The following is a 10,705-nucleotide window of genomic DNA, read 5'->3' as shown; positions in this document are numbered from 1 at the left end:
TCCCATTGTCTAAATACTTGTTTAAAAACAGCTCACTATATGTCCATACTGAGGGTCTCGGAGCCTATCCTAAGTTAGTGACTAGGTCATAGTCAACACTGGCTCAGTGCAGGTTGATTTCACATATATCTTTGGTCTTCTCAGATATGTGCAGCATCACGTTTCCTTCACCGTAAGAACATCGGATAAATGTACATGCAAATCGAAAAACACATTGGTACATGGCGGGATTCGAACCCAGGACCTGCCGATTGCAATTGCTTAACCCACTGAGCCACTGATATTAATTAAAAACATGTTAATAAGTTAAATGTTTTTGGGTAGAATTACGTATTTTTTTTAATAATTATTATTTTATTTGATTTTATTATTAATATGAGAAATTTTAATTGAGTATTTTTAATAATTATAAATTAAATCTGGTAAATTCGGTCAATTTTAAGTTTAAGGGTCGTTTTGACCCTTTGAATTTGCCCATAGTAGGGCAAAATGCGTTAACGGAGACTGAGTATTTAAATATTTTGGCATACATCATTGTAGTATATGCATAAACGTAGTGTTTGTCTCGAGCGTACACGTCATACGTACATGCCGGAGAGGGGGGGGGTCAGTCGATGTCGGACCTTTGGACCGGTAACACGTGTCGGTACGTGAACGAGTCAAATAACGCAACGAATGCTACAATGATCTTTTTTATATTTTGTCAAATATAAATAAATATAAAATTTATATTTTTAAATTCTTTTTAAAAAAGTATTTTCAGTTTTTTTTTTTAAATTTTGAGGGTATTTTAAAAAACTACAATTGTTAATACAAACTTCGAATAACTTTGAAAAGTAATCACTCGATTTCGATATGTTATGGATTTTTGACGGCATTTTGTTAATTATATTAAGTTTTATGTAAATAAAACATTATATATAAAGATTTTTATATTTTAGTCTAATCGATGCTAATAAGATCTATAATGTTAAAAAAATCTAGATTTTATTATTTTTCACAATATACCCTCATTTAAAGTCAAAGGTGCCTTAACATTAAAAAATGAACCTATGTTTTTTCCCTTTTATTTTATTGTTTGTTTTTTTGGTGTTAAAAATGCAATAGAATAATAAAAAAAGAAGTACAAATAGTTTAATTCTGTTCATAATAATGTTTTATTTACATAAAATTTGATGTTAAAGTGTTGCGTTTTCTGAGCGTTTTTAAAACGCCAGAAAATTCTAACGAGCGGTTTAAAAACGCTTAAAGGAATCGATGTGATTACTAACTGTACAATAGTATCTTTCCGGCTACTTTAGTAGCTATAAATATAAAATATAAATAAAACTGAGGTTGCTAGAATAAATAAATAAAAAATAATTTTAAGTTGAAAGCGCGGACGGAGAATGGCTGCAAATTGCAAAATTCGGGAGCATAGACAATCTAGATTATAGATCGACTTCGTTGGACAAGAAAATATCTGTTTTTTTTATTTTATATATAGAATTTTTTCGTGCATGATTATAAAAGTACAAATGTACGTTCTCTTTCTGGCGACGCTATGTTTCTTAATTGTTAATATAAAATGAATTATAATGTATTGTGTTTTCCTAATAAAAGCGGTAGATTATATTTGACTATTATTTCTCTTTCCGCCCTTATCCTTCTTTCCTTCATTTCTTGAAATTGTTCCTACCGTAGGGACCTTTGACTATAAAGCAATGGACTAGGCAAAGCGTCTTAGCCACTACGCGGAGAAGATATCGCAGTTGGTTCTCGCAAAATATATAACACACCACAGTACAAAGATTTGACACTTTTGGACGTTGATAGGAGGGCGCTAGTGAGCTCATAAATTTAGATTGACATGCCAGTTTAGACAGCTTTGTCGATTTATAATTCTAAAATTTAAAAGTAGAACCTATTTGTTTTTTATAAAAGGAAATCGTGCGTTAACAAGTCCTGTCATTAATAATCAAAGCATGCTTATAACAAAAAGGGTTATAGAAAAGAAACAAAAGTGTTTATACAATATTTTATTACTGAATAACAATTACTGGTTGTACGTACTTAATATCAAAGCGACATCGCTCTACGACTTACAAAATACACATAAACATAGCGTGTGCGCTGTCTTTGTAATCTGTGCTCTTGGCAGGAAATACATGGAATATTTCAAGCAAATATTTTATAATAAAAAAAAAACGAACTATAACCTAGAAAATTCTATTAGTCGACTGTCTCGCTCACACTCATTATTGTTTCAATAGTACTGTCTCTATCTATAACTGTCAAATTGACAAAATGGTGTTCTTATTTTAATCTCAATTCATCCGAAATATGGATTTATAATTTGAATCAATTTCATTAGATATATTTACTAAATAAAGTATATAACTTTATATTTATTTTCATTTACATCTCTAGCTTTCGTTTTTAAATGTTAATTTTCAGACTTTTAATTTTTTTTTGATAATTTTTAGTATTAATAAATTTAAGCTGAATCAGCAAAGATCTATAAAACTACAGCACATTTATAAATTGAATTGAGAAAAAATACGCCTAATTTAAAGTCTATTTCCACTGGCAAATCATTTGTATAAAACATACCAGTGGAATTTCACATTTATAATTAAAAGAAATTAAAAACATGTCTCAACAAAATCAAATTAAATTCACAATCAAATACAAAAGAAAACTAAATTTAATATATAAAATGTCTGTCTGTCCACAAAATAGACAAGAAACTATAAGAGATAAATTAAATTCGAGAATTGAAATCTAGACGTTACTAAATCGAGTCTTTTTATATAAAATATTAGTAGATTTTTTTAAATTTACTAATATTTCTTTTACCATTCCAACTAAGCTCTATGCTTGTGCTAGGATATGGTTTACGATAATAGTCGAATGGCGGGATTCGAACCCCCGACCTCGTGATCGGAAATCCGTATCATTAACCATTAGGCTATTGACACATTGGTCATATACAACCTTCATTAGTGAGAAATAATCGCGGTCCCTTGGACTCATATCCACATTTCATAGTTTCTTATGAAGCAAATTATCAAAATCGAATAATAAAAATCATTACTTATTAAAAAAAAATCGAAAAATGAAACACTTCTATAATTTTAGTACGTTATATATCTGACAATTGTACCATATATGTATAGTTAACATATATCAATATGTATAACTCATTACACAAAATAAACGTTAAAGTACTGGAATTATTCCTCCCCAATCTCAGTGTCTTCACAGTCTGAAAGTAATAATTATTTTCTTACTGTGGGTTTCTAAGATCAAAATTCCTATATAAAACATATTATAAACATGGCAAAGGTATATTTTAAAAGAGGATGTTGGTCTCAGAAACCTACGGTTTGATATTGCTATAATACAATTATACATCTGATGACAATTCTAGTCCTATTCCCTCTCCACTTATAAAAATTGATAGGGAAAGTGAATTTGATAGGGTAGAGGTAGTGGGGTTTAGGAAAAGGAAATATCATACTCTATCCATCCTTTTATTTTAAAGTAAGTCATCTTTATAAACAAGTCTCTGTCACTATTACTAAACAGTTTCATTTGCCTGCCACAAAAATCAAATAAACTTACGGGCTAATTTACCGGAGGCCTAATTCATTCCTTCCCTTTTTCTTATTAAGTAAAGATGGGAACTAGATTTGACAGAGAGGTCACATAGAAAGGGGAAAAATTCTCTTTCCCCGAATCCCTTTCTCTATCAATTAAAATTAGACTACACATATTCCTTTGCAGATGTCTAAGTGCAGCGGTTGCTTTGTTATATCGGAGAAAAAAAATTCTTAACTTGAATAATATTTTTATAATGTTAATTTTACCTTGGTAATGTACTCCATTAGAGTTCTCAAGGCGAAGTTGTCTCAGACGTTCAGCTGGTGCTTCCTCGCTCTCTTCTGCATCCTCAAACTCTTCATCACCTATGATTTCTTTTTTTTTTATATTTATAAACACAGAAAATACATTTGTCGTTAAAATTTGTAAACTATACAATATTTTTGTCACATAATATAACCCATACTAGCTTTTAACCACCTGTTCTTCGAGACTATGTACTACATCTATGCCAAATTTCTATGAAATCCTTTTAGCTGTTTGGAGATACCTAATAACAAACATCCATCCATCCATACATCTCATCAGTAAGATAAAGAGAAATAGCAGAATTGCCATTATATGAATTTATTATTAAGTCCAACACTAAAATAATGAATCAAAATAGCTTTGTATGTTTCATTAATAGTCACAAGTACCTTCATTGAAATCCTCTCCGTCAAGGTATGGGTCATCATCATCCACCTCATCTGTAGGATCAGGATGTAGAGACTGACCCTGACTCATTGCCGAATACATCTGCTGAAGGTCACCTTCATCTTGTGGAATGAACCTGGAATACAAGACACGTTTAAAAATACTTTCTCCTTTAGTCTTTAGTACTTAGCATGTCATATACTAAATGTTGTTTAGTCACTAATTAATAATTGAGTGAGACATCAAAACTAGAATACGACTCTGTCTAGTTTAAAATATTCAATTCACTTGAAAACAATATTAACACACAAAATAAATTAAAATAAAAACAAAAATCCATAACGGTATTATTCAAAGATCTTGGCACCTAAGAATTCATTTATTTATTTGGTCAACAAAAGTACATGTGTACTTATATACATTTTAGGCACTATTCAACAAGAGGTTTCAGGAAACATGTAATTTCACTTACAAACAAACACAACAAGTATAAAGTATTGGTGCATAAACAATAAAAAATAGAACAAAAGAGTATGAAAATAGAGTAAATTACAAACAATAAGCTATTATATAAAATCAGTATATAATGAGTAGGTATTTAAACGACTTGTGAAACACAATTAAAAGCATGTATATAATAATATACATACTTATACATACAAGAATCTATACGAACTGCTGAGCGGAACAAAATTTTAAGGTTTTTTTTTTATAGGAGAAGGCAAACAAGCAATGAATCGCCTAAAATTATTTGAACCGACACCCATGGACATCCGCAACACCAAAACAAAGAAGAGGTTTAGTGGGCCAGTCAGTCAGTAGCGAGATGAATAATACTATACTGTATTAAGTCATGAACAACAATGTTAATATCATAGTTTGTGGTTGCACTGAATACTTTATACAATCCTTACCGTAACTGTGTGATAGGTTGATCATCAACATCAAAGTCATCATCATCATCACCAGCATCACCAGATTGTGTAGTCAACTCGGGTAATCTAGAAATAATATTAACAAATCATCCATATTAAATTATTCAAACTTTTGTGAGACATTATACTAAACTTATATAAACATGGCTAAACACTGACGTATATTCGTCCGGTGGCGGCACCAACTAGTTTTGAGCCCATCGGGGGCCCTTCATCAGGATGAGTGGGACTGGTTTTATTTTATATTTACCACTCATCCTGATGAATGGCCCCCGATAGGCTCAAAACTAGTTGGTGCCGCCACTGATATACGTCAGTGTTTAGCCGTGTTTATATATCAGTTTAAATCATCAATATTTTAGCATCCCCCGAACAATTCTTGGTTTGATCTAACCTTTTTTAACCAACATAATAGTTGATAGATTCACTATAATTTATTACACACTCCTCAAAAATTATTTAAAAAAAAATGTCAGATATTTTTACTTTGAATTTTTTTTCAATTTAGTTAATCTACAGAATGAAACCTTTTAGGACTTTTCACATACAACATTATACAAAACAAATATTTTGTTATTTTAATTATTATATAAATAAAACATGCAGAAGATTAACCCAAAAATGTCTAAATTGCTATTTTAACTAAATTTTCTACATTAATTAACATGTCAAAAAATTCTCAGTATCTATGTAGAAAGAATTTCCAATTAAAATAATTATAAACCTCACCTGAGTTCATAATTAAGCACCATATACAATGCTGCGGAAGGTTCCCTCTGTATAGCATGCAGTGAGATGTTGGGGTACAATAAGGAGATTGTTGGGGATGGACCTCCATTATTACCAACACCCCCTCCCCATACAACATTGCTAAAACAAAAATTATCAAAATCTTAGTAAAATATACTTTAAAATAATAAAACAATGAATATTTAGTTGAACCAGGATAAGCAAGAGTTTAAGGGACATCTCTAATCCAAAGATTTTTTTTTTTTATGAAAGTCCTTTGGAACTAGACAAAGACTAATATAGTTTTCTGGCTTATCCAGGTTCGAATGTTTTGCTGATATGTTATACAGGTCGTATGTAGGTGTATTAAGCATGAAAAATAATATTTTTACCCAACAGACACAAGAGGGATGTGTTTACTTGCGCGTATATAACTTTTATTTATGTCAATTCTATTGCGACGGCCTAGAGCCTAAATTTATTGGTTTATATAATGTAGAAAGTAGTCAAAGAGCTCTATTTATAATTAACTTACTGTTGGGTGATATATAAAGTTGCAGTTCCTAATTCTTGATCGTTTACAAGCAATTTTGTGGAAGGACTTTGCATAATAATACCCTCCACCGGTTCCGAAAATGAAGGCGAAACTACTACCATTTTGAGAAATTTACTTTCTAAACAATACTTTCAGAATAAGCGGCTTACAGATATTAATTAGTCGGGTATTTATATATTAATAGCACTGGTTAAAGGTAAAAGAACAAACAAAATAAATTCGCCTGAAACACGTTTTGTTCATTACTTTTCGACTTTTTAATTCTTTGATCGATGGAACACAGAGTAAATAATGCACTTCTGCGTTTGAGTTAGGATTGCTCCAAAATTTTCAATAAAGTATATTTCTAAATTTTAAAATTTAAAAAAAAATTGTCTTTACGGAATTTCATAATATTAGATAATTTTACTTTCTCAATTTACTCAGTATGAATATTGTATCAACTTTATACTATGTCAAATTGCAAGTAACTAAACGCAAATGTCAATGTCATGTCATTGAACTGAAAATTTGTAAAAAAAAATTAAACAACTTTTGTGCCGGTATATTTGGGTAAGTAAATAATTTCATTTCATTAAAAATTGATAAGGAGATTACTTCATGAATTATAAATTGTATTTTATAAGAAATTCCAGTAAAATTACGTCATAGTATCTTAAAAGACAAACTTTTAAGCAAGGTTTCAAATGCACTCATTCACCGGTACTTTTGAGAATTTAAATCATTTCATAAAGTTAGAAAAGCTTTTAAAGAAAATATTTATTCATTCATAAATCATACTTTAGTGCAAAAGGCTTTATCAACTTGTAGGCACGAAAAATATTTTAATGTCTTAACTATCAACATGATCTACGAATTTACTAAGTATGATTAACTTTTTAGTAAATGTTCTACTTATGAAATTATAAGTAACATCTAAAATCTGATTGAAACCATCCATCCATAACAATTGAATGAGGTCTAAATTTTAAATATATAGTTAAAACCATCCTTTTATAGATTTAAAAACATTAAACTGTGAAGTAGTTATTAAGACTATCTTGGCAAGAAAGAAATCTTTTTCTTTTTATGAATATTGTATTATATCCAGTGTGCTTGTAGTTGTTTCTCTATTAAAAGATTGTAAACGAACAAATAATACAAAATTGTGAACTGACCTCTGCTCATAGATATCTGCAACGAGATGTTGATACATTATCTACTTTAAAATGGACAGAAGAGGGGATGTAGAAAAAAATGAAGATTTTTTTTAACATGAATTTTCATTATTACTCATACAAGAACTATCTATAATAATTTGGAGAGATATGCAAAATAAAATAAATCTATAGAACTTGCCGCCACAAAAATTTAAACTGATTTTTATATGAAACATAAAACAAATCTTTTTATATATTTCAGTATATTTTTCTAAACTGTTAAGAAAAATTACGTTATTAATAATTTCAACTATCAACTTATACAGCAGCATATGGTTTTGTGAAAAAGCGCCATCTATCCGATACTCAATTCACTATAACAGCGACATCTAGCAATTGTTTTAAAAGGTTTTAACAAATGCTTAAAATATTTGCTTCGTTAACTTTCAAGTTTTCGAATTTAAACAGATCAAGTTTTTATTACGTTCATATATACGTCATTCTCAACCAGAATTAGTTAATTCAATCGTATTTTTAATAAAAAAAAAATAAAAGTAATTTTATTGGCTCAAAAAAAATCATAGCTTTCATAATGTAATAATATAAAGTTTGTGTCATGTTGTTATCCTTAGGATCAATTACAACGTTACCAACATTAGAAAATATAGGCAATATTCAAAATCTGTATATCCCAAAATGTTTTAAAAAAAACATCATGTGAGCAATAACACATTAAACAGTGCTTAAAGCGGAGAAACTACATATTCCCAAAATATAAGGACATTTCTTACTAAATCTGGCAACACTATACGTCAATAACCGCCATGTTGCAATACCGTGACACGCGTTGACTATTTACTTATCAATATTTGTGTACAGATAAAAAATAACATGTTGCATGTGGTTATATTTGATTACTGCATGGTGCTTTTACTGAGAGATAGTACTAAAGAAATAGTCATTGTAACTCAACTAAAAATTGATGAGCTACAGATCAGTGAACCGGTTCGCAATTCAGCTCAATTTGAACTTGCATAGAGTTATGATTTTTGTTTCGAGCTGCGATCTGTGAGTCATCAGGCAGCTCGCGTCTCATCGAAACATTTATTACCACACAGAAAAAAAGAGAAAAATTCATATATACACTGATTTATAACAAAAAAAATGTGGCTACAAGTTTCAGCTCAGCGTATGCAGGGACAGCCTAAACAGTCATTTCGCTGGTTTTCAGTTGACTCCTTTGCATCCACCAGAGTAATATAACCATGGATATAGATAACTCTACGTCAATTGAAAACGATATGAGTACATCGCGTTGAGCTGTCAATTTAGTTGGTGAGCAGCTCAACGGTTCAAGTCTATGTGTTTTTAAAGACGGCAGATTACAAACATCAGAAAAGTGACAATATTTGTGAAACTTTTGCTTTCTAAATTAACCGTGAGTTTCCACTGCCGAAAAATCTTTACAGACACATTTTTTATCTGGTGTTTTTTCATATTTTTTGTAAATGTATAGGTGAAAACTACGACGCTATAACTGTAATAAAATAAAAACTTTAAAATTACTCATGAAAAGGAAAAAAACAGAAAAGGATAACAGTAATATTAATTATTCTTAGATATTATTATTTACTGCTGACTTCGTCCGCGCGAAATGAAAAAAAAGTAATAAATATAGCCCATGTCCCTTAGAAGAGTGTAGCTTCCCAATTGAGCCGATTTGAAAAATTCTATTCAAATCGATTCAATAGTTTCGGAGCCTATTCAATATAAACAGTCATTTCTTCTTTATAATATTAATATAGATTTTATATTACAAAAAAATTAAGTAAAAATCGGTAACAAAACTTGAATCATACAGGGTTAAAGCCAAATTTAATAAAAAAAAAATTGCGTAAATTTGCGACATAAACGGTTGTATCTTTTGATTGGGTTGGTTTAGAAGTTTTATTTTTTCAAAGCACCTAGCAACCACAGACCTGAACATTTGATATAAATTCCAGCTTGATACCTTCACGCGTTTTTTAGAAAAAGTGTCTTGATAGATAGACGGACGGACAACAAAGTGATCCTATAAGGGTTCCGTTTATTTCCTATGAGGTACAGAACCCTAAAAATTGAAACGCTTCTTGTCAAAAACAAAAGCTGTTTGCCCATCTGTAAAGTATTTTTTGTACAAAATAAATTGATGCCCAAAAAAAATTTGATTAATCATTTAATTTGATATTTTTAGAATTTAATTTCAAACAAAAAAAACATTTCTATATTAATATTACGTAAAATATGTAACAATTTCTAATGTTGAACGTGGAACGTATATTAAAGAATATACCATGAGTCATCGGTTAACGTAGCTCGGGTACTGAGTTCAAGGTCGTTTTGTAGAGCTTTATAATTAATATAGGTAATCAATGTAAGGTATAACTTAAACTAAAATTAGAAATATGACGTCTACTTTGGAGAAAGTATAGATAGATTGTATTTAAGTTTCCAATAGAAAACATCAAAAGGTCAAGAGACACAAAGTATTTTTTTTTATGTCATAACGTGACAAACGAACGAGCGGCCACCTGAAATCGCTGATATAGCGAAGTGACCGTTGCCCATAGACATACGCAATTGCATATGCGTTGCCTACCTTTAATCAACGGAGGGACGATGCACAGAAAGAAAATATATTCCCTTTCCATGCATCCTCTCATCCGGAAAGTCCACTTCCACTTCCATCCTTTCCTTATAAGAAAAAGGTGGGAAGGGAAAGAGGACTAAATTAAGCCTCCGGGACGCACACTCATCAGACACTTCACGCCTGTCTTCTGTGTGGTCGTGGTATTTCACCGGGCGAGCCGGGCCAATTCTTGCGAAGATGTTAAAGCGGGCTCTACCACTGTCATATACAGCTTATGAAAGAGGATGCGCTTTAAAAGGAATGAGATTAGTTATTACGAATGATAGAGATCTATGGTAGAGTAGTAAGTAAATACTTTAACTAAACTACGTAAGAAAGAAATTAGGATACTATGTTAGATAGACCACTCTTTCCCAAAGTGGGGGATAACGCCCCC

General features: G+C 30.6%; 1 protein-coding gene across 2 annotated transcripts; it reads right to left on the bottom strand.

The window, feature by feature from the left end:
- Positions 1 to 2,889: 2,889 nt before the first annotated feature.
- Positions 2,890 to 6,765, bottom strand: icln (chloride nucleotide-sensitive channel icln). Of its 2 annotated transcripts, none has more exons than XM_013322971.1 (6): positions 6,481 to 6,765; positions 5,946 to 6,086; positions 5,196 to 5,282; positions 4,284 to 4,417; positions 3,852 to 3,959; positions 2,890 to 3,247 (listed from the first exon to the last, which is right to left on the bottom strand). In XM_013322971.1, exons 1-6 carry the CDS (start codon positions 6,600 to 6,602, stop codon positions 3,216 to 3,218), a joined length of 624 nt encoding a protein of 207 aa, XP_013178425.1. In that variant the 5' UTR covers positions 6,603 to 6,765; the 3' UTR covers positions 2,890 to 3,215. The 2 variants fall into 2 exon arrangements, with proteins under 2 accessions (XP_013178425.1, XP_013178426.1); XM_013322972.1 differs by having other exon boundaries at positions 3,852 to 3,950; positions 6,481 to 6,763.
- Between the last annotated feature and the right edge of the window lie 3,940 nt (positions 6,766 to 10,705).

The sequence above is a fragment of the Papilio xuthus genome, unplaced genomic scaffold (genome assembly GCF_000836235.2).
Source record: "Papilio xuthus unplaced genomic scaffold, Pxut_1.1 DF825783.1, whole genome shotgun sequence".
Lineage (NCBI taxonomy): Eukaryota > Metazoa > Arthropoda > Insecta > Lepidoptera > Papilionidae > Papilio > Papilio xuthus.
The sequence above is the reverse complement of the archived record's forward strand: the minus strand, read 5'-3'. Positions and strand labels throughout refer to the sequence as shown.

Excerpts from the sequence above, each read along its gene's own strand:
- icln (XM_013322971.1), bottom strand. The coding sequence starts at position 6,602 with ATGGTAGTAGTTTCGCCTTCATTTTCGGAACCGGTGGAGGGTATTATT. Across the intron at positions 6,087-6,480 it reads ACTTTATATATCACCCAACA|CAATGTTGTATGGGGAGGGG; the intron begins GTAAGTTAATTA and ends TTTTTGTTTTAG. Across the intron at positions 3,960-4,283 it reads CGGAGAGGATTTCAATGAAG|AAATCATAGGTGATGAAGAG; the intron begins GTACTTGTGACT and ends TAAAAAAAAAAG.